The sequence below is a fragment of the Phaenicophaeus curvirostris genome, chromosome 6 (assembly GCF_032191515.1).
Source record: "Phaenicophaeus curvirostris isolate KB17595 chromosome 6, BPBGC_Pcur_1.0, whole genome shotgun sequence".
In the NCBI taxonomy this organism is placed as follows: domain Eukaryota; kingdom Metazoa; phylum Chordata; class Aves; order Cuculiformes; family Cuculidae; genus Phaenicophaeus; species Phaenicophaeus curvirostris.
Genome location: NC_091397.1, coordinates 32,052,798 through 32,077,545, shown reverse-complemented (window position 1 = coordinate 32,077,545; position 24,748 = coordinate 32,052,798). Strand labels below are relative to the sequence as shown.

Below are 24,748 nucleotides of genomic sequence, written 5' to 3'. Positions count from 1 at the left end.
TAATATAATGTATTGATTATATAATCTATATTACCACATATTAATTATATCAATTAATATAATATATTAACAACTATGTTAATATAGTTGTTATTTAAGAAAACTTCCTATTGTCCACCATTTTCTCCTTTTGAACCATGCAGTGTTCCTCTGCATCCTAAGGTTGGTACTTTAGTAGAGAGAGTCACAGTGGGCATCAGCATTCCAAGACTTTATCTAGATAGAGTATGCTTCTCATGGTAAGGACTTCTTCCTCAACAGTCTTGGATCCACCTAGAGCTCTATTTATATGTTTCTCATTAAAGTCTGCTTCTGCCTCATCAGTCCACATTTAAAGGTTAAAAATCTCACAAGTGCCTGCCCCACCCTCAGTTAACCCACAAGGTTACTGCTTGTTTTGCATGGACTCCAAGGTCTGTCAATCCTTTACTGTCTATGGAATTCACTGAGCTGAAGTCCGTCTAGGTCAAACAACAGTCAAGTGTCCACTGTCAACGGTTAACCAAGGTACAACCAGCTCAGACCCAGGCAAACTCAAAGTCCTGAGAGCTAGTTCTTTCAGGTTGGCACAAAGTCTGTCTCTGGCCCACATGGGAGGAAGGTAGTGAGAAATGTCATGCTTTGAAACATAACTCTACCTTAGTAACTCTTTAGGCAAACATACGTACCTTTGAATAAGACAACTGCATCAGCAAAAGTCTAGGACAGTTTTAGAAGTCAAGGTCTAATAGTTTTTATTAGTAGCAAGAATTAAATTTGCGCTTTAATTCCTCTACGAGGTTACTAGCAATTACTCAGCAGTTTGGCCTTGCAAGACTTAAAGTATTGTATGTACTTGCTCTGGTGTTCTTTGTCAACAGCTTGCTTTCTAGGCTTCCTTTTTAGCATTTATAATTGTCCAGATAACCACTATGCGGCAGGGTTAGATTTTTTAAATGGTTGTACATTTTATCTGCATGGATAACATATGTGTCCATAACACAAGTGAAAACATTTTCCAATTATATCCTATTGCTTACACCTCTTGTGATTCTGCTACACCTGAGCTTAGTGCTGTGCTGTGTGAGTAGCCCTCTTGTCCTTCAGGAAAGATATGCTAGGTGAAATGTTAGTCAGGATTTTGTGTTCTGATTTCCAAAAACTGAGAAATTAATGAGTCCTTAATAGATCAATAGTAATTAACAGGCAGTTCTCCAAACAGTGGAAGTAAAGGATGGGATTGTATCATAGGTTACTAGTCTATTATAGGTCTACCTCCTCACCGCATTTCCTGTGGTAAATCTAAAAATCTGGAGGCAAGCATGATACTATTAATATTCTGCTAAATATCTACTGATAGGAAAGAGGCTTCATATCAGTAACTTTTTTCCCCAATACAGGCATCAGCTGTCTTAGACCCTTGAACCCTCTTCAGCATTGGCTGCTGAGTTGCAAAGTTTTAGTATTGATAGCCAACTAAAAAGAGAAATCAGCCAAATGGTGGAGAGAAAATGAGATTGCTAGTCATGGAAATTTCTATATAAAGTCCTTTAAAATTGTTCCAAATTTGTAAAACTTTTTTTTCTACATAAATCAAAGAATTAAATAGCAGCACCTCTAATACTTTTGACAGGAAATGCATAAAGAAAAGTGAGACCTGTAGCTGAGTGTAGTGAAAAAAAGAAAAAAACCCGTAGAAGTCAAAAGAACAGTATGAAATTGCAATCAAAAGAAATAGAGAAGGACTAATTGTAACCACTTGAAAAGATTTGAAATGTGTTTTCTAGTATCAGAAAGATGCACCCCAGAAAAACTAAAAATTTGTTCATCAGTGGTTCACCTGGGCTTATGGAAGCACTGTAGTAATGTTTTACATTCAACAGTAATTTCAATAGTAATCACAGTAGTATTTTGGAACCAAATGGCAAACGTGAAGCAAAGAACTACTGGCATGTGTCATATCCAGAGATTTTATTGTTCATTCTTCAAGATTTATAGCTTTTTTAGGAACACTTCCTCCTTGGCAGAGTACTGTCATAACATTATAAACTGTCTGTAGTCAGATACATTTGGATCTTCCAAAAGATGATTCCATATTAATGCTAGGACAAGTGTCTATCAGAGCCTGGGTCATTTTACCCACACATCAGCATTTGAGTTGTACACCAATACAATAATATCTCTGCAGTCACTGAAACATAAAATACTAGAAAACAATTCAGCTGTGTGCTGTATTTGTTGATGTATTCAAATATCCATTGATCAAAGCATTGCAAGTCTGTTTTTGATTGAACATGCTAGACTGATCACTAAAAATGCCAGATGGAGTTACTGAACTGAAAAAGGAGGGAAGAGCATAGTACACTCTGTACGTATTTTAAGAAGTAAGGCAATGAAACAAGTGGAAAGAAGTTAGGAAAGTTTTACAAAACAAGAATTCATCCACTCAGTTTAAAAATAATGATGGTTGTAAGTGAAGGAAATTACTTCTTTCTTCTAAATACCAGAGAGAAAAGATTATCTTCATGCCACCAGAAAGTCTGTAGACATTTTGAACAATAACATTTTGCATGTTGTAAGAATAGTATACGCTAACTTTTTCCTCAAAAGGCATTTACATATTCAATTAGCAGTACTTTCAGTTTTCTATATTAATTGTCTTTCACTCAAAAAGAACCCTAAAGCCTTTGCAGCTGTTGTGTCTGTGCAGTCATCCTGCACAGTGACTGATATTCTGCCCACATTATGAACAGAGAGCTGGAGATGCAAAGAAACAAATGCATTGCACAAGTCTGTAAGGAGTTACCTCTCTTTTTCCAACAGCATTTTCTTCTACATTTGCAGCCTTCCTCTGACAGGATCAGAACTCATAATGAACAATTCAGGTATCACAATGGTAAAATTCACCCTTTATACAACTGTATTAATTTTCCTAACATTTTGTTGAGAGCAGGGCGATACAGATTTTATTCCTTTACCTAGTCACTGTGTAGTCTCTCAATGGTTATGGATTGTTTTGAGAGATTTTTACTGTGTATGATCCTGTCATTCTGACCAATATAATTTCTTTTTAATATGTATCAGAAACCCTAAAACTGTAGATTTTGTGCTGTTAAGACTTAAGCACTATAATGGCCTTTAATAATTTTAAATATTGAGGAGAAAGACTTCAGGAAAGAGAGACTGTTAAATTGTGCCATATTCAGAAATGTTATAATTAAATTTGATAATTAAGTAGTGAGAGAAGCATGTAGTCAAGGAATTTCTGAATAAAGAATAAATCTGAATGGTGAAACAAAATACGTTTTTTTAGGAAAAATGGCCTAATAATACAGAAATAAAACAGACAGCAAATGAGATTTCTCTATGCTACATCATTCAGATATTGCAAATCTTTAATGATAAGTAGCAGGGAATATATATGGAAAAGTTTGCAGCAAACAGTATTACAATATTTCAGGGAAATTTAGGAGATCAATTCTGCTGTTATTATAGAACCTGAAGATAGTTTAGGTTGGTCATCTGGTCTGATCTCCTGCTAAATCATGAACTACAACTTCTTCTGCAATAATACACTAGAACCTGTTACTCTAGGTGCTGTAGAAACTCTCTGCTAGGGGTGGTTTTTCTCAGACTACCTTCTCTTCTAAGTAATGAAACAATGTCCACAGACCAGCTCATCGTAGAACTAGAAATACAGGCGAGATCACTTGAGTCACTTCTGCTCAGCCACATTCCCTGTTTTGCAAGATTTCTGTCAGGTGTAGCTACACCCTGGAAAGAAGATGTTATCTCAACAGATGATAAGCATGCATGAGCAGTTTCTGAGGTTGTTTTCATGACCCTCATTGGCTTAAATATTTATATGAAATCATGTATTGCCTTTTGTATTTTGGTCAGCTTTTTCTCCAATTTACTGATGAATGAAACGTGAAAAGCTTAGTGCACAATGCTGATATTTAGTATGACAAGTTTTGGTCAAACATCATTCATTCATCATCAGTAAATAATGAATTAGAAGGCTAATGAGTAGTAGAAATGCCAGTTAGCAGGACAGTTTCACCAATGTCCCATCTAGATTTTCCTTGCTCCAGTTTGATTCTTTGCCTGTCCATTGCACAAATGTAACACAAACTGCTCTTCCAGGCTTTGCAGAAGTATGTGTTCTAGCAAAAGATATCATCGTGTCCCTTAGTCTTTTCTTCCATAAACTAAGTACTGACAAAGTATTTTATTTTCTGTGTACATTATATTTTCTGAACCTCCTATTATTCTCTTTGCTATCCACCTGATCCCTTGACACTCAACCTCTCACTTCCTCCTTCCCTCCCTCACTCTCTCTCCTTTCACTTGTCATTGGTTTTGAGGGGCTCTTTTGTAATGAAGTGTCCAAATGTTGAAACAGAAAGAATTACTACACATCTCTGAGAATCTCTGTATTGTTTTTATCTATGTATAGGTTGGTTGTCTTTTTCATGGTATTGTTGGCTCAAATTGCTGGGATTTTCATGTTTCCTCACTGCTGCTGTTATTTAAGTTATTAAAAGTTATTGGAGACAGAACTCATAATATCTGCTGTAGAGCTATCATGTATTGATTTTCAGTACTTTCTGAGTAGCTTCATGAAACAAGGAATTAAAACGAAGTCATTGAAGTAGAAGCATTTCTCTCCTCTGTCACGCAAGTGTTCCAGATGGCCATTGAACTAAGTTCATGGAGCTGTGGTGGGAGAATTTTTCAGAAAATTGTTTTACTTTTCTGTTATTTGTGCTGAACATTTTAATTGAAATGCCACTTACTGTGCTCCCAGCTATTGTGCTGGCTACTGTGGGACTACCAGAACAGAAAGACAGACAGATGCTATTATGCAATGCAGAATTACTAGAATGGAGAATATTTCTTGTCTAATAAAATAGACTACGTTAGCAGATGAAGTGAAATAAAATAAATCAGAAAAGTGCATATACTAAAAATAGGTGTCTGCTTATACATATGTAGACACATACATAGCTATATGTACTTATGGGAATCCATTGAGCTAGCAGCAATCCATTTCAGATTTTCATAATCTTATTTTAACCAAATTTTTTCAATTGATTCAAGGTTTGTGTGAGTCCTTATGGCTGTCTTCACAGTTGAGCCATAGCTGTTGATGACAACTTTAGTGACAACTGTAGTAGCAACAGCTTTTGTGAATCCTGAATTGCAGTGACCAAAGCATCAAGCAACTAGAGTCCAGCAGCCATTAACTGAACAGTTATCCGTATATTAATTGGCAGTTAATTACAATTCAAGATACTATATTTTTCATAGTTATGGACTCATATAGATGTTTTCATTTTTTACTCATTGTGTCCCTTAATTACAAATCTTGTTTCCTTCTATGTTTTGCAAATAATAGTGCTTTGACTGTTAGATTTTGCTAATTTCCTATTTGAAGTGTGCAGAAAAGATATATATATGATATTTTATTTTTATTCTGCATTTAGCACAGAGAAGAAAATATTATCTCTTCCAAAGAACTTGATCCTTTGTTATCAACTATCTTGAATGCTTCAATGACCCAGAGATTTGTTCAGTCTGGTGGAACTCATCAGATGTCAGAAACACTTCAGAATTCATTGTGCAGATATTTGTATCATCACCCTTGAAGCATGGAGGGAGCTAGAGCGTCATCTGAAATGTCTCAAAATTCCATTTGCAGAAGACCCATTGTGAATGGCTGGCAGCAGGGATTGCAGAGAAAAATCATTCTGATCCCTTTTATAAAAAACTTAAGTTGCACAGATGTGTGTTCTGCTCCTGCTCTTTTCACAAAAAGAAAAATCTTGATTTCTCCTGTGGTGTTTTCTCACTACAATGGCAAGGATCAGCCCTATTTCTCACTAATTAAAGTCACAGCATTCCTTTTGGGACTACCTCTACACCAGGAGTAAAGGCTATATTGAAAAATTTAAGACAAAAAGCAAATTTCTTTGCTGGTTGTTACAAGTCTCTTTAGAAAATACTGCATCACAACAATCAGTATTTCTTTCCAAGCTGTTAGCTCACAAAAACTAAATGTAAAGTTGTAACATTATAGTATATAATTATTGTTTGTCATCTCACATAACAGAGTTAACAGGCCATAGCAAATTGGAAGCTTAAATAGTACTTTCACTCTTTTTATTGTGTTGTCCATCAAAAGATTCAATAAACATCTGGCGTGCTCCTGGAACTATAGTCATGAGCTCTAAGTATACTTTATGTTTAAGATCATTTGTCAAACCTGGTAGTTTGCCAAAATTTATGCTGCTGATCTGTTACTGATCAAGTAATAGAGTTTTGGAACCTTGGCAAAGAGCTGTAGCTGTTTCACAGTCATTAATATCAGAACAATGCAGTACCGGCTAAGCCTGAAATATATATTTGATCTAGTTCAGGCATGTGAACATCGCTGAATCTCTCTTGATTTTTTTTGAGAAGACAATAATGAAGTTAATAGTTTCATATACTTATGCTGGCTTGATGTCACCTGCAGGAAAACAGATGTCAGGCGGTACCTTAGCTGGCACAAAGTTAGCATTGCACGGAGAGACAATGTTGTATGTAGCATAAAGCCTGCATATAATAAGTAAATCCATCATTGTCTTTGGAACAAATATGAACTGCAGAGTTCATAATGAATATGTACCTTTTGCACCATATCTCTGCACTATTTCTGATCTAGTGCTAGAGTCTTAAAGCTTGTCTTCTTGTACAATAGATCTGAGCAGTTGGTAATGGATTATATACAAAATGGCATATGATATTCTTCTTGATTAGTTTAGTTTCCACCTCATTCACAGTTATTGTCTTATCACAAGATGTCTCACAGATAAGAGACTCTTCTGCCTCATACTCCACTCCAAAGAAGAGTACATGGTTCACAGCTGGAGAAGCACTGAACTAGACTGCTGGAGTAATGGGTTATTTCTTGGGAATAACTGAAATATTCTGCATTATGATGCAAAACGATACATCAATAAAGCAGACCTGCTGATTCTAGTCCTGTTAAGACAGATTGTACAATACCTTTATTTTTCCAGAGACTGGTAGAGTTTAAGACATGAAGTAGAGACAGCATCTAGGGACATGGTAATTGCTGATAAGACACAGATGAGCACAGTAAGTCAAAAATAAAATATGCATTTGATGGATTACATGAAATCTGTTTTACAGGTAAGTCACTTATTAACAGGTTTAGAACTTTTGGATCTTTTTGGACCTCACCTGATAGGCCTGTACTATACAGTTCAGTTTAGTGTTCCTTTCTGGCCATCAATATTGGGGTTTTTTTCCAGTTTCTGTCTAAAGGTCAATTGCTATCTACAGACTAGCAGTGAACTGTGCACAGTTAGTGAACAATATTAAAAACTCCCTAAAATTGCATCTTTGTTTGTGGTGGAATGGGATTTGTGGTAGCCAAACTCTAGTGTAACCAGCAATTCTATGGATACTAGTGCATACAATCCAGAGATCATCTTATGTGACCCAGGCAGAGAAATATCAGGTCTTTGTATTATTTAGCACAAACTGAGCGTATTTCTAAAAATATGTCCATTAATATCAAGGTGAAATAGATTACAACCTTCAGTGAATGCTAAATGTCTTTATTTGTATAGCATAAATATCTGAAAAGAAAAAACTCAGTCTATATCCTGCAATGATTTAAAAATCATTTTTCTGGCCTAGAACATCAGTAGGTCTATCTGAGTTCATATTAATGGAAAAAATTCTAAACCTAGATAATTAGTCACACACAAATCTTGGTTAAGTTATTCCCTTGTAGGAAAAGCACACTGTAAAAAGGCATTCACTTTGAGAGCTAGATGTATGTTCACAGCATTTTTCTGTTTATATTACAGCATATGTTTTAGAAAAGATCTCATTTTCACTGTACAAATTTTTAGTGGTAAAGAATCTCACATAGCTCTCAGTGAATTGTGCAAAGGTTAATGAACTTCACTGAACTTTATTTCTAGCTTAAAATTGCACGGCTTCATCTTCCACTGGTGGGCTGATTTTGCAATTTGCCTGCTACAGTGAGAAATTTCATAATAACATCTGAAATTTCTGCTTCCCATCCAGATATTTAAAGAGTGCAACTAACCTTGCTTTTTACCATTTTACTCCAGCATTTTCAAACTCTTATACCAAACATCAGCTGGAAGTGCTCTGGGCCTCCTGGAGCCTGGATGGTGCAGGAGAGCCCTCATTTGATAACTAGGGTTCATCAGGACAGCCCATTTGTAAAACCTTTTTTTTACTCACAAGTTGAGAAGGGGTCTGTATGACAAAATAAAGATTCAGGCCCTTCAAAATTCTCGTTCTATAACCAGCTTTTTAGTTCATTACTTTGAATCTCCCTTCATATTTCAACTTTCTTCGTAGCAAGGATTATACGTGCTGTTTCATTGACAGTCACCTGACAGACCAAAATACATTATGCAATACATATTTCAGGCTTGTTGATGTCTGTCTGGAGTGGACTGGATTTGTTTGTATGTTTATTATAACAAAGTGTGAATTATCTGTGAATAATTTCTGGGGATTTTATACTTTTTGAGTCCCATAGAGGAGTTTACCATTAAACCCTGTTAAGAATCATTGCTTCCATGCACAAGCCTGCTGTCCCCACTTTAAGTTTGTGGTTTGAATTCTTTGTTCCCAAGTATCAGTATTTGGCCTTTCATTTGTCCACATAGTTCACTTAATGCTGTGTTTATGAAGTAATCCAGCTTGGTTTGTCCGTATCAGTAACTTCTCCTCTCTGATATTTGATTTTTTTCTTACTTTGTGCTGTTTACAGCTTGATCAATGATGGTTTTCTATTTACATTTCTATTTCAAGGTTTGTCTGTTGATTTTGTGTTCATTTAGTGAGCACCCGTATCAGTTTTGCATTGTAGGAATCTCTTAATTAAAACTTCGTTTCATCTTTTGTTCTTTTTTTCTCAAATAAATTATAAAATGCATTAAAATGCTCTGTTTCTTGAAATATGTGTTCTGTAAACATATATATGCTCATTATTCAGAAGATAAAAGTAGCTCTAAAGAGAATTGACAACAATTATCTTAGAACGAAGATTAAGAAAAGATACATTTGCTGTAGAAAGCAATGCAAAAATACTAAGTACAAGAGTATGCCTAGATTGTGGACTTTGCGCATTGTAGATATCCATTAATTGAAGAAAAAGTATTTGCTGCATCTAGTTCAGAATATTCAAAACCCTTCTCCGAGTGTAAATTCCTTCCATAGTGAGTGACTCAAGTGTCATTCAATTTGTTCCTATTAATATTGGTATTTGAAGAAGGCATTTCCAGATCAAGTCATGGTCAAGGTCAGGGTCCAAGTCAGAGGAGTCCATGGCTGCAGTGCAGCTGCTGTGTTGCTCAGGTGGAAAGATGCTGGAGAGCATCATCCTCAATGGAGCTCCTAAGGAAAGGGGGAAGCACCCAGTAAGGCTTCCTGGTAGAGCTGCTTAGAAGGGAAGTTCCTGCTGAAGCTTCCTCCTGCTTTTTCTGGAGAAGCTTCAAATTCAGCTGAGGCTTCTCAAAGAGCCATCTTAGCAAACTAGCCTTGCAGACAGGGAGATAAAAGAGGTCCTGACAAAAGAAAACTGCATGCCAAAACAAAAGGAGCCCAAAGAACTGACTATGCAAAAAAACTATTGATGTTATCTTCATCAATGTGTCATTATCTCTCTAAAGTGTGGGACTTAAACTCTGTCTTACAAAGCAGGGGAAATTATTCTTCATGTCAGTACCGTAGTGCAGAATTTTAAAATCAAGTTTTGCAGCAGCCAGTGAAACTGGAGTTCTCTTTCTACAGCTAATACTGCAACTAATATCCCTTACACTTCATCAGTGTAATTTCTCTGCTCTGCAAGTATATAATGATAGTTAAGAAATGCCGTTTCAACTCATAGAATAAGAGATTATCATAATATCTTATTAGGTCTTCAATAAAGTGCGTCATTAGCCAATTTCTATTTTCCCGTAGAGAAATCTGCAACCTGCATTTGAGAATTAATGTGCTTGAATGGACTGATGAAACAAGCTTCAGTAAGGAAAAAGAGTGCCCTGAGCTCAGACTGTAGGACGTGGTAGCTGAACAACGTAAAACACACCACCTAACTTTTTCAGTTTTCAGTCCCAATAAATACATGTGTCTGTTTCCCAGGAGTCAATAGAAATATGGTCCTTACGGTATTCATAAGACACAACATGACCCAGAAGAGAAATCACCTAAATAGCAGAACACAAACCCATCACTGAGTCTGATAAATGGTCACCTAAAAAGGCCTTTAATTATTTTCATTTCATGTCCCAACACTGAATACATAGACAGTTTTCTCCAGATTAAGCTGAAGATAACATCATGCATCTGATGTCAATTACACTACTTTTTCCTACTTCTCCCCTTTCACACAAAAATGTGTAGTTGTTTAGACTTCTCTGTAGCAATGTCATCGTTGTTGATGTCTCAAGCAACTTCTAAAAACTGTGTGTATTAGGTATATCCTCTAAAAGGCTATTCATACATTTGTCTGATCTTTAATAGGAGGGTATAACAGTCTGTAATAACTTACAGGTAAATATCAAACACCAAAATCCTGAACACATGAAAAAATGAAACTGTAGAAAATTCGAGCTGTAGAAACTTGAAAAGAATGAAAACAAATTCTGATGGGAGGGTTTGTTTGGGAGTGTTATTCTTTTACTTGCCCTATTTCTGCCTCAGTAGCCTTTGCTTAACAGGTGGATTGATTGTGGGCCTCCAGTTTTAATCTTTATTGGTCCCAAAATGTTGGGGTTTTGCGTAGTGTAGCTTCCTTTATTTAAATTTGAATATGTCCGATAGTTAGCCTGCTGTAAGCCTCAGTGCCGAGGCTCATTTTTCATCATTTGAAATCCATTGCTGTTGTATGGATCAAAACATGTTACAAGTCACAATAATACATGTTTTGTATCATTTTTATTTCCAAAGGATCCACTAACTTCCAAGTATTGGAGTGGTGGGTGGTTTGGAGCAGCATGGCTCCCAGGAAAATAGGCTGATGTCTGTGTTCACATGTCAGTGCTTGTTATGGCTTCAAAAGTGTTAATGTACACTGATAATTTTTTAAAAAAAAACCCACATTTTTTCAGAGACCGTGTGATCTTTCATAGGAATATCAGTGTTATTATCAAGAATTCATGTCTCTCATTACATCAGTGGAGGCGCGATGGAAAGGAAGAAGTAAAGCTGATTGTTTTGAGGTTCCTTGAGGGTCAATGGGGAAAGAAAACCGACAGCAGCAGCAGCTGCTGCTGCATCTCATCAACAAAAGAAAACCCTCGTGTTCCCTGAATCCAATTTCAAATTGTGCCTAAGTCCATGTTCCATATGAAGTGCAGGTATTAAGTTCTCATAGGTGGAGAGAAGCCTGAAGTCTTCCTGGCTTTTATAATGGCTTGTTTTCTTTCAGCTTAAACTACTGCTGGGTTGTGTTTGGGGGCAGGGAGCAACAGTTTGAAAGACAAAATGCTTTAGAGAGGTATAGGACCTCTGAGGAAAGGCTGCTTGCAGAAAAAGCTTTCATCAGTTCTGCCCACTCAAAGTGTAGCTTAATTTACCTTGGGATCTTGTAAGTTTTAGTTCATTAGCTAGCAAAATAGTAATAGCAACTCTTAAGGATTTGTCATATTTACTTCCATGTAGACTATTATTGTTGCAAATCAGATAAAATGAACTAGAAAGGTATTCTGTGATGAATTATGTAGGAACACATAAGAAATGTATCTGTTTTCTTCTCCATATAAGTTAAAGGCACTTCAGCGTGAGTGGATGAAGATACCAAGAATAACTTGACTATTCTAAATTTATTTAAGGAATATTTTTATTGTCTTCATTATATATTAGCAGCAAGGTAATTAATCTAAAAATGTGATCACAGCATGCAGTTCTGTGATACCAGTAACATTGACTGAACTTTTTAGAGAAATTAGATTTTCATTAGCCCTGTTTCCACATAATGTATTGAATTCCAGCTTAAATGACCCTCCCTTTGTACTCAGTTTTATATAATGATTTGAGTTTGACTTTACAATAAGTAACTATAAATCATACTTCTAAAGGATTAATTATTTTTGTGCTAATAAAGACAATTTCTGAAATCTTCCAAACAGATCTCTGCTGTAAAATGAGGCTTTTGCTAAAGAAAATTTCAAAATGCAACCCCTTACTGTTGCAACATCATCAATGAGTTTCTGTGCTTCTTTATGTCCCTAATAAGAGTTAAATAATTCAGGGGCTTTAGCTGCATTAACCTGCAAAGTGTCAGTGGTAATGGGTATGCATACATGCATATGCTATTTACCTATCCATCAAGGTGGGGTAAAGATAGATTTATCAATTGATTACAAAAAGATATTCATCCCTTTAACAAAATCATGGAATCCTTTGCTTTGTTGTTAGTATGTTCTTTGCAAGTCTGCAACATGGAAGTATGCATTTATATCATGACCTGGCTGGGCAAACCTTAGGGACTCGGTGATCCGGTGGGTCTCTTCCAACCTGGTTATTCTGTGATTCTGTGATTCTGTGATTCTGTGAGTTGTAAGCTGCTATCAAGATTTTCCCAGCTTTGCTGTTGCTGGCACCTGAGCTTCCTAGGGTAGTGTTAGCTGTAGAAAGCCAACTCATAATGCAGTTAGGCTTTCTAAGTCCAATTTAGACATCTTGTACGTCCTCCTCCCAGACAAACACTTTAAGCCCACTGTTTCAGCATAGATGGTAAAAACATTAGTGAAGTCTTTTTGTAGAATACTTACATACATAAATGGTCTCTTTATCCCTTGAATTACACTTTATTGTTTAAAAGTACTTACTTTTCCTTTTTTTCCTTAGCATTACCTTAAGCAAAGACATTGTTCTTTGGCCTTAAATGACCTAGTGGATTTACAGTACACAATTAATTGTAATACAGCAAGCCCGGCACACTACATTTTTAGAAGTTGTAGGGATTCTGGTGATTTCATAATTAATTCACTTTAAAACCCAGTAAAAAGTAGCATGCAAGGACATCTGACAGCTGTTTTCCCAGCAAATCTCACCAGTAAGAATTTATTCCAAGAAAAATAACAAGTCAGGCTTGGTTAGTGGTGCTGCAGCTTGGAATACAAGACTTGATACAGGAAAATTCATTTGTACTGTACTAGCTTTTCATGAGCTAGGGTGAAGAGTAAATCTCTCCAATGGCAAAATAAAGCTGTCATACAGCTTTTTCATAAGATGCTGTTGTACACCAATACAACAATGCTCCCTCCTGATCTTTTTTATACCTTGCTAATTCTGAAAGAAATGTCATCTTTGCTTACTTTTTTGTTGATCCAAGCAATGAAATTCTAAGTAGTTGTGATACTAGAGCAAAAAAACAGACTGCTACTCAATAATCAGGAGTACTTGTGTTGCATTACTAAAAAGGTACTTTATCCGAATGTCTACTGTCTGGGATAAGGTTCTGTAGTTGCTGCTTTATGTTTTGAAATTGATGTATACATATATTAATTATGCGCTCTGAAAAAATAGCAGGCACATGAGAACACTTCCATGCACTGAAGAACAGTGGCCATCAGCATGAGACGTAAGCACAAGTAAACAGGCAGTAATTTTGTTTCTCAAGCACTTGAACAGATTCCCTTCTTCTCTGGCTTTACTGGGCATAGACGAGAAAATTTAGACTTAGTTAGAGTAGTCTTTATGTACTGGAACATAACTGAAGCCTAAGTATAGTGAGGACTTGTCACACGAGTGTCCTATTCCAGGATATGAGAGAGAGCCAGGGCTCCTGGCTGGGCATCTAAACCTCTGATTCCAATTCCTGATACTGAAGGTGGTGGAAGTTCTTCTAGTTTTCATTATGGAGACAATTATCCTTGCCTCCACTGCAAAATGCACTACTCACAGCTGAGGAGGAAAAGGACAGCAGTTAACTCCTAAGTGCTGTTAAGGAAACAGTGAACAGGATGTGTTATGTTAACTCTGCTGAGATCGAGGACAAAAAAAGCCAGGCCCCACTTTATGTTGCAAATACAGGCTGGTCTAAAGTGCTCCAAAAAAAACTCCAACATAATTGAAAATGTGCTTTTGAATATTTCACGGTAAAATCATCAGCAGTAATTTCTATGCTTCTCACAGTAATTTTCCAATATTTATATTCATTTTCTAATAAATTATTAGCAGTATTTTTCATGTATAGATTACCTTTGAAGTATGACATAATTCTAGATATCTTAAAAGGTAAAAAAACCCTGACATTTTTCTAAGTATTGTTGCATGCAAATGCCCTGGCCATGAATTTAGACATCAAATCATACCAATTCTTACATTAACAAGGAGGCTGAGAAACTACGCATTTCTGTTTCTGAGCAGACTTTAAACCTTAAATTTCCACACAGTTTACACAGTTTTTGCAAATAAATAGTATTGTCAAATAGACAAACCACCTCACTGAGCTTTTAAGGAAAATGAATTCTCCAAGCTAGCCATAGTAAAGGAAAAAAAGAGAAAAATAAAGAATGTATTGGATACTAGCACCATGTAGAACCAAACCAGACGCAAGTAGTTACAAATTAAAGTTGTCAGAAATAACAAACTAAAAGTTTCAGGTCATATTTCTATTAAATGCACAAGCAGCTATAAATTAGTTTTCTGAGGTGTCCAAGGGTTGCATTTTTATTGTTTTTCTTTTGTTGGTTTGGTTGTGAATCTTTGTTTTCTTTCCCAAGTTTCTTATGTTCTAAAATGTGCTATTTGTGTTGCTGTGAGGCTTTGGCCAGTTTCCTGGTCATTAGCAGAATGATGATCACTGTTGCAATACTAAGCACTCCCTATAGCTCTCCTAGTTGGTTGTAAAGGGAAAATGATTTATCAGTTGACAAAATTACAATATCAACGTAAGAATTTACTTCACTTAAAAATGTTATATTAAATTAATGTGTGTATATCACACAAGATTATAGAGAGCAAGAAGTATTACTGAAAAATGGAAAATAGAAAAAATAATTAAAAGAAAAACAATCTCATATAGATGTTATATATCAATTGTCATTTTATCTTAGAAAGTTCACTTAAGAAGTCCCTTCCTGCACAGGTACTTTCAGTTAAATCTGGAAATGTGACCAGCCAGCCAAACTCTTCTCTCAGCTCTGTTCTCTTAGTTTCAAATAATTCAGCCTTCCAGGCGATCACTTAAACTGACACAGCTTGTGCACAATCCTCCAGGTGTAAAAGCAGGAGCAGAATCTGCTCTGTAGTTGGGCATCTTTAGATAGCATTTTCTGCTGTTGACGTGAAACCCCTCAGAAGCTGCATGTGCAGCCTAGGCGGGCACTTCAGAGACACAATGCAGGGGCAGCAAAACTGCAAAGTGTCTAATTATCTTCATATTGGTCCTAGCATCTAATAATAATAAAGATAAGCAAAATAAAATCAGCACCAAAAAAAGCCCCAAACCAAAAAATACCAGGTCAGACTAGGTCAACAGAGCCTACTCCACTTTGACAGCTTTGAATTTAAGTACCCTCAATAGGAATAATATGCAGATGTACTTTGTGCACGAGTGACATCAAACCACATTTGATTATTTTTTCCAAATGCTAAGTCTTCAAAAGCTGAGATGAATGTCTCACAGTGCTCATATAAAATTATTTGACCCGATTGGAATAGATACTGCTGATGTTGTAAGGTAAAAAGATGGGAATAAGAAGCAAGGTGAAAGCTGTGAAGCACACAGCTGTGTTAGCACACTGAACTTTTCAAACAGTGACAAAATTATTCTTTTAGTGCCTGTTTCTTCAGTGCATTATCAGATAGAGTTCCTGCAAAGACTGTAATGAACCATGACCTAAAATCAAATTACCCTTGTGTGAAGTTAAAGGTACTGTATGTTATAGTGTAGCTAAATGCAAAATGAATACATTTCATTCGAAAACAGAAGAATTATACCTATTGTTCCACATGTGCGAATTGACATTTTCTTTTGAAATTTTGTCTTTCATTTCATCACCATATGTTATCCCTGGGAAATAGCTTTCATTTCTACCTATGATTAATTTAGTCTTCCAAAATTTTAGTACGTATTTGAAAGATATCTTTGTGCCTATTCTGCCAATAACAAGAACTGGGCAATTAATTCAACCTGTGTTGTTTTAATCTGTTCCATTAACAAAGAAGGGAATAAGTGAACAAAAGAGTCTTTTGTAAAAATAATAAGAGTTCTACACATACTGTGATTGTTGTTGACATTCCCTAGCATTTATTAGGGGATCTATAATATCGATGGATAACTGGAATACTTCCATTTAAAAAAGGTATTAAGTTCAAAGCTATCCAGTTTGGTAAATTAGCATCTAATTGCTTTCAGGAGATCAGCTAAATGTAGCCATTAAAGTTAGGCAGGGTCCCCAAGGAGGAATTTTCACTGGTCTTGATTTCCAGAGGCTCTCAGCTGTTGATTTCAGTTTGAAAATGTTCCTAGCCTTTCTTTATAAACCATTCCCTTTAATTTTAAGGACCAGGTAGAATTCAGGAAACTTTCCTGATAGACAGAAGCAGGATAATCCTTATCCAGGGCAAGCAGAGCTTGCTTTGGTTCACCACAAGAGGCTGCAGATGCAGATAGAATATACAGTCTTAAATACAAGTTTGGATGGGAATTAGGCAAATTCACGGACAGCAGATCTATAAACAGACACTAACAGGAATAGGCAGACATCTACCCTGTAGTATACTTAACACAGTGATTTGATGTTGAGAGAATGCAAAGATAACCAACCATAAATGATAGCCAAACTCTTTTCTGTAAAAATTGCCTCTCATTGCCCCCATGAGACACACAACTCCAGGCAAGGCAGACCATGGGAGCACTCAGCAGTGCTCCCAATATTAATTTCTATTGTTATTCTTCCCAAAATAAAGTGCTAGGAATGGGAAATAGCTGGGGCAGAGAACTAAGGGAAGAGCCTTTGGTAGTTACTGCTGTTGCTCCTTTGTTCCAGAAGTTGGAAAAGGTAGATGAGAGAAGTTGCTGGAGTAGAGAAAAACCTCCTCCCTTTCAGCAAAAGCGACACACTTCCAGTCTTCCTTCAGTAGCCATGGGAGTCAGACAGGCTTTGCAGATCTTTGTTGCAGAAAGTGATGCCTTCTGAGGAAGGAAGAATGAAGAGGTTGAAGGAAAATTTGCTGCAGGGAAGAGGCAGTGAGTGAAAGAGATGCATTTAGGTTTTCCACAGGGTTTACTAATGAGAAATAGTGATCAGCCCTCTGAGGGCTCTGTTGTGAGTGGAGCCTACTAAGAGCAGAATGCCATACAGCATTTCATTCAATCTCTTAATCTAAGTTCTCTCATTATTGCTTGTTACTTTGAAATATTATTGGTACTTGAGTGGCATTGAAACAACAGCTCTAAAATGTTGGAAGTAACACCATTTATATTACTCAATTGCATTTAAAAAACAATAAAACCACTTGGTTTTATTAAATTCCCAGTAGACTATAAATTGTGCTGTCACAACCCAGACCCACGAGCCACATGCTCGTGTCTGGCCCTGATAGGGGGGAAAGTGGATTCGTTTTTCTGTGTGGCGATCCGGAGGCCAATAAGGTCACTCCCAGGGTGAATATCAAAAGCAGCATTCATTTCTGGCTCTGGCAAGCATAAACACTATATATATATACATATATACAGATATATATATATATAGAGAGAGAGAGAGAGAAATCACCACATCGAAGGCAGCAGCAGATCTTGGGAATACATGGTCACAGCAGGCCGCGTGGTCCAGGCTGGTCCAATCAAAGTGCGTGAGTGAGACCGCACGGTGCTGAGACCAAGACTGCCCCTCTGGTTCCTTGAGAGCCCTTTATAAGGCCAGCCCAACCCCCATCTCCACGTGTCTTTTTGGCCGCCCCAGAAGCGAGCAGGTCGGGGGGTAGCAGGGGTAGCAGGCACAGCTGCATCCCCTGCCCCCACCGAAGCCAGCTCTGGGGCCCGACTTCACCCCAGCGAGGGAGAGCTGTGCCTGCTCCTGCACTGCCCCCCGCTGAACATAGGCACTACAGACAAGCTGGTGCCACAAGTGGGTAGTCCTCAGACAAAATGTTTAAGGCAAAGAGATAAACATAGTCTGACTTTACGCGTGCTTTCAAAATTTATACGTTTTGAGACTGCCTATCTTAAAAATAAATATATCATTAAGTGTTAAAAGTTCTGTTTATACTACATTAACTTTGGGTTTGCATGTTTTTATATTAAATTAAAAGGTTCATGCAATTATACATTCATGATAGGAAAAAGGAATCACTTTTTATAAGACACTGAAAGATCTGTAGATTCTCCAGAAGATCTTGAAGATCTGATTCTATAGAAGGGGGATACACCTTGACAGAAAATGCTGATGACCAGATTCTTTATATACTTTGGCTCAATAACTTCAAATTTGGGCTAAAATTACATGTGGATTTAAATAACAAATAATATTTTGCATTAATTTTAATCAAAGACCAGTACTGCAAATGTATTGCAACCACTGTTAACAGTATTGTATGTAAATGTAAAAAGCCTCTTTGTGTGTGTGAGAGAGACATATCTGAATCATCATAGAATCATAGAATCATAGAATCATAGAATAACCAGGTTGGAAGAGACCCACAGGATCATCGAGTCCAACCATTCCTAACAAACACTAAACCATGCCCCTGAGCACCTCGTCCACCCGTGCCTTAAACACCTCCAGGGAAGGTGACTCAACCACCTCCCCAGGCACCCTGTTCCAGTGCCCAATGACCCTTCCTGTGAAAAATTTTTTCCTAATGTCCAGCCTAAATCTCCCCTGGCAGAGTTTGAGGCCATTCCCTCTTGTCCTGTCCCCTGTCACTTGGGAGAAGAGGCCAGCACCCTCCTCTCTACAACCTCCTTCCAGGTAGTTGTAGAGAGCAATGAGGTCTCCCCTCAGCCTCCTCTTCTCCAGGCTAAACAACCCCAGCTCTCTCAGCCATTCCTCAAAAGGCCTGTTCTCCAGCCCCTTCACCAGCTTTGTTGCTCTTCTCTGGACTCACTCCAGAGCCTCAACATCCTTCTTGTGGTGAGGGGCCCAGAACTGAACACAGTATTCAGGGAGTGGTCTCACCAATGCCGAGTACAGAGGGAGAATAACCCTCCTTGGACCTGCTGGTCACGCCATTTCTGATACAAGCCAAGATGTCATTGGCCTTCTTGGCCACCTGGGCACACTGCTGGCTCATGTTCAGTCGCTGTCAACCAACACCCCCAGGTCTCTCTCCTCCTGGCAGCTTTCTAGACAGACTTCTCCTAGTCTGTAGCACTGCACAGGGTTGTTGTGCCCCAAGTGCAGGACCCGGCATTTGGCCTTGTTAAACCTCATGCCATTGGACTCAGCCCAGCAGTCCAGCCTGTTCAGATCCCTTTGCAGAGCCTCCGTACCCTCCAGCAGATCAACACTTCCACCCAGCTTAGTGTCGTCCGCAAACTTGCCAAGAGTGCACTCGATGCCTTCATCCAGGTCATTGATAAAGACACTGAACAGGGCTGGACCCAGCACTGAGCCCTGGGGAATCCCACTTGTCACTGGCCTCCAGCTGGATTTCACACCACTCAACACCACTCTCTGGGCCCGGCCATCCAACCAATTTTCCACCCAGGAGAGCGTTTGCTGTCCAGGCCAGAGGCTGACAGTTTCTCAAGCAGAATGCTGTGAGAAACTGTGTCAAATGCTTTACTGAAGTCCAGGAAGACCACATCCACAGCCTTTCCCTCATCCAGCAGCCGAGTCACTTTGTCATAGAAGGCGATCAGGTTTGTTTGGCAAGACCTGCCTTCTGTGAAACTGTGTTGACTCAGCTTGATCACCCGGTTCTCTTGCATGTGCTTCATGATAGCACTCAAGATCACCTGTTCCATGACTTTCCCTGGCACTGAGGTCAGACTGACAGGCCTGTAGTTTTCTGGGTCCTCCCTGCGACCCTTCTTGTAGATGGGCACCACATCAGCCAGCCTCCAGTCCAGTGGGACTTCCCCAGTCTTCCAGGACTGTTGGAAGATGATGGAAAGGGGTTTGGCCAGCCCATCCGCCAGCTCCTTCAATACCCTTGGATGAAACCCATACGGCCCTATAGACTAGTGGGTGTCTAGTCGGGCTAGCAAGGCTCTGACCACCTCCTCTTGGATCATGGGAGCCTCATTTTGCTCCTCTAGCTCCTGGGTTTGTACACAGATGGAACAACTTTCTTTACAATTAAAGACTGAGGCAAAGAAGGCATTAAGTACCTCAGCCTTTTCCTCATCCCCTGCCACTGTTGTTCCTTCTGTGTCCAATAGGGACTGTATGGTCTCCCTAGTCCTCCTTTTATTATTTATATATTTATAGAAGGATTTTTTGTTATCTTTCACAGACTTTGCCGATCTGATTTCTAGTTGAGCCTTAGCCCTTCTGATTTTTTCTCTACACAATCTCACTTCCCTCCTGTAGTCCACCCAAGAAGCCTGTCCCCTCTTCCAGGGCCCATAAACATTTCTCTTCTTCTTGATATCACTCAAGATCTCTCTGTTCAACCAAGCTGGTTTTCTCCCCTTTCATATGGTTTGAATCTGATGTTCTAGCCCTACTTTTGTGTCCACATACCCTGTTAAAATAAGATGAAATATTTTGCCCTTAGGAAAAAAAAAAAAAAACTATTAACTTTGTGTGTAAGGTTAATGAACCTCCGACAAGCTGGATATCTCTGTCCATTTTCTTGGTTTCCACATCTTACTCTGGTGCCAATATTACTTCTGTGTTAAGTGACTGTGTAATAAGCACACAACAGCTTTCAATTGGATTCTCCTTAAAGGAGAACTCTTTTGTGCCCAAAAACCAGATCTGCTTCAAGACTTTATTCTAACCAAAATTTCAAGGCAGGCAGACAGTATCTTTCCTGCTCATTCTTCTCATGATGTTGTTTGTCTACAAAAGCTTGAGGGAGAACAGCAGTCAGTCAATGACAAGAAGAAAAAGCTATCCCATTACTCAAAATTTGTTCCTATGGTAAGAAAAAATAACTTCAAAAACAGAAGAAATATCTTTTGGTATTACTTGTCATCGCAATACACTCAAGAACTTATATATATGATTTTTTTCCCTCTACGATTTTTTGTCCTTAAACTGAATTTATGTACTTTTAGTGCCATAAGACTGACAGTATTGATATTTTAGAAAAGTAATCATGTAGGATAAATTAGTCTGATGCTTAGAATTACATCCATTAACGATCAGTCTCCACGTTGGAGTGCTCTGTTCCTTCCACCTTGATAAACCCTTTCTAGCACCTTCCAAAGCATAAAAAAATAAGAAAAGGGCTCTGAAGCAGAAGGATTCACATCCTCAAAATGAGTCTATAGAGCTACAAAACAGGGTAAAATGTGAGAGGGGCAGAGTGATCCTATTTCTAAATATATTTTTTTTACCTGCATAATACATCCTTCTCCCTTTGAGCCTTTCTTTTCTAATGTTCTTTTAGTCTCTCCACTGCAGACTTTCATTATTTGTTGTGCCCAGTATTTAGTGGTGTCTGCAATATATCTGCATAACATTCCTCACTGGGAGCTTATGAATTCTAGAGAAAATGCTGCTCTTCCTTTTTTTGGCTGACAGGAAGCAGGATTGCCACAAAGGGCTGTTCTTATTTGGCTGGCAGAGAGTGATGAGACACAACGGTGTCTCCCTGCCTTTTCCTTTATTAACCATGGACTATCCAGGAGCTCCAAAGCCTTTTGTATGAACCATTGTGGTGCAGGCTGGTCTGGTGTGAGGCTCATGCTATTCCAGTGCAGGAGGTTGTGCCCTAGTCGAGAGTCTGCTCCACTGCATGGTAGCCAGCTAATGAGAGGTGTCTACTAAAAGCCCGTCTATTGCAAGTTCTTATACAAATGCTGGGAAGTTACAGGGTGGTGATGGTGTCCAGAAAGGCAGTGCTTGAATTACGAGTTGTGGGGATGGCTGGCAGAATATGTGCTGAACTCAATCCCCCTAAAGTTATATATTCCTTCCTTAAATTTTCTGGAACTTTAATCATGTATATTAGTATCTTCATAAATTCATTTCTGTTCCTAAGCCTGTGGATATGTCTTTTCTTCAGAATGCAGAAGTGTGCACCCAAACAGGGCCAGATCTCTAGTTAGTATATATGCACACTTTAAATGATAGACATGAAAAATAGTTCTGTCTATGCTAGAATACATTCTGGGTTTAAAATTGTACACCATTTGTAATTTAAATGAGTTGAAATATTCCCTGTTTGTCTGTCGTGGTGGTCTGTAATGAAGTCTGCAATTCTGTTATCACTTTCATCTGCTTTAATAATTTCTGCCTGTTTCTAAATTTTTAATCCTCTTTTTGATGGTTCTAACTCATTTATTTTCTTCTGCTGCTTTAATTAACAGTTTTGCTTCCCAGTGAAGTACTTGCTGACACTGAATTGTCCAATCCTTCACTTGACAAGAAAGATGTAAACAGAAAGAATTTTGACTAACAGTCAAAATGACACCATTTCCACTACATCATAAAAACTAACTTCAAAGATGAGATGAAAAAAAACATGCAATAGGAGCTTCAAATATCATTAATACTGTAGTTGGGTGGTGTATCAATAAAAGCACTATTCATTGTGGAAAGATAACATTTATCCTTACATGCATATTAAATAATCTTCTGGAAGCCAGGGCTACGTACTGTCATATCTGATAGATTGTATTGCAGGTTAGAAACGCTGTTGCAGAATTCACATTCATGCTTTTCTAATGCACAGTGCTTTGTTCCAGGATAATCGAGTTACAGAAGCTGAAATGACCAATTTAGAGTCTAGAATCAAGTGCATGCTGTTACCATACCCATTGCATTAGCACTTGAGCTTAATGTTCATGCTGTGCAGCATAGTAACATCTGATAAAGACCTTCAGCCACCACGGATTTTCCACATTACTGTATTTCCAGTAGTATTATTTTATACGATGTTTAACAATTCAAAAGCATTGAACAAAGCAAGCATTTTCAGAGAGCTGTGGTTTTCTGGGTTTTGGTGGGTTTTTAACACATGCAGCTATTTGGTTACTTTCTCCATCTCTAGAGTCTAATTTTCTTTAGTTTTTTGTAAATTACTTTCAACATATGTCTGAGATAACTAGATTTACAGTCTAGATGATCAAATAAAATTGTGAAATGGCTATTTTTAGGATCACGGATGTAGTTTTCCAGAGAATTGTGAGATGCACAAACAGAAAATCCTGAGAAGTAGAATACCAAGTAGGATTTTACGTGCAAAATTTATTAATAAGTGAATTCCATGCAAATAGCTTCGTTTGATTTAATGAGAGAATACAAGCAGCAGATTAGATGAGGGAAAAAAGACATTTTAAAGAAATATGTTTATAGGCTGAGTTCAATCATGTTTTCTAAATGTGAAAAATCACTAAGACAAGTATGTTGATTGATTGAATTATTCACATGTGTTTGAAGTTAAGTTTATATTTGTCTCACTGAACTGGAGGAATAAAAAGAAACTTTTCAATAAGGACATTTTTCAAATTAGAAATTAAAATGGAGGGGAGTTATTTATGTTTTTTTACACATAAAAGGCCTAGTTAGTCCAAAAGCATTAGAAATAAACTTAAAGCAGGGTAGGAAAATATCAAATTATAGATCCAATACCAAGAAATCTGATTATATCAAAATTCAAGTCAACATTGCTTAAGTATTTAATTAAAAATATATACTTTTTTTAAAAAATTGTTAAGATGCTCTTGGAGTTTGATATCTCTTTACACTTTGCTTTGGATTAACATGTTTGTTTTTCAGTGAAGACAGATTAATTTCCAATTAAATGCTGTTATTTGAAAAAAAACGTAAAAAGAGGGAGAGAAAATGAATGCGTCTTTCTGTGCAACATTTGTGGTGAATTATTGAATAATGCATCTGATAGTTTACTATATGAATTTGAAATTAATTGAATTATGGAACCTTCCCACGTGTTTTCATTATATACACTGAGAACAATTAAATAGCAAAACAAAGAGCATACAAAATGAAATTATTTAATTAATTTAAAGCGTTATAAATTGTGTGAAAGCAGAAAAGAAAGTGTGGTTTGTTTACCTGGCAAGGTCTTTTGGATTGCTCAATAATAATGACTGTATTTGTTTGCCAGAAATGCAAAATGGCTGTCTAGTTATGTGTTGTTTACAACTACCTATTAAACGTCTAAGCCAAATCAATGTGCTCTACCTCTTTGATGCATCATAACCTTGAAATATCTTTTCTTGCAGAAGGGAATCCTTATACCTGGTGGGTTGGAAAAGCCAATGAGAAGCACTACTATTGGGGTGGATCAGGACCTGGCATTCAAAAATGTGCCTGCGGCATTGAGCGCAACTGTACTGATCCCAAATACTACTGCAACTGTGATGCTGATTATAAGCAATGGTGAGTCATTTACAAGAAGACAGTGTGAGAATGACTAGACCCTCTTAACTTTTATAATACTGCCATTATTTTGAATGTCTTTCTTTTATATATTTCCTTTCTTACTAAAGAACAAAGGCAAGAATCATAGAATCATAGAATCATAGAATCATAGAATCATAGAATCATAGAATCATAGAATCATAGAATCATAGAATCATAGAATAGTTTGGGTTAGAAGGGACCTTAAAAAT

At 37.5% G+C, this 24,748-nt stretch overlaps 1 protein-coding gene across 1 annotated transcript in view; it reads left to right on the top strand.

The window, feature by feature from the left end:
* Positions 1–24,748, top strand: part of CNTNAP2 (contactin associated protein 2) — a 1,119,128-nt gene that overhangs the window by 880,186 nt on the left and 214,194 nt on the right. The window contains exon 14 of the mRNA XM_069859729.1: positions 24,359–24,515. Within this exon, the coding sequence (XP_069715830.1) occupies positions 24,359–24,515 (157 nt within the window). The remainder of the gene's footprint in view (positions 1–24,358; positions 24,516–24,748) is intronic.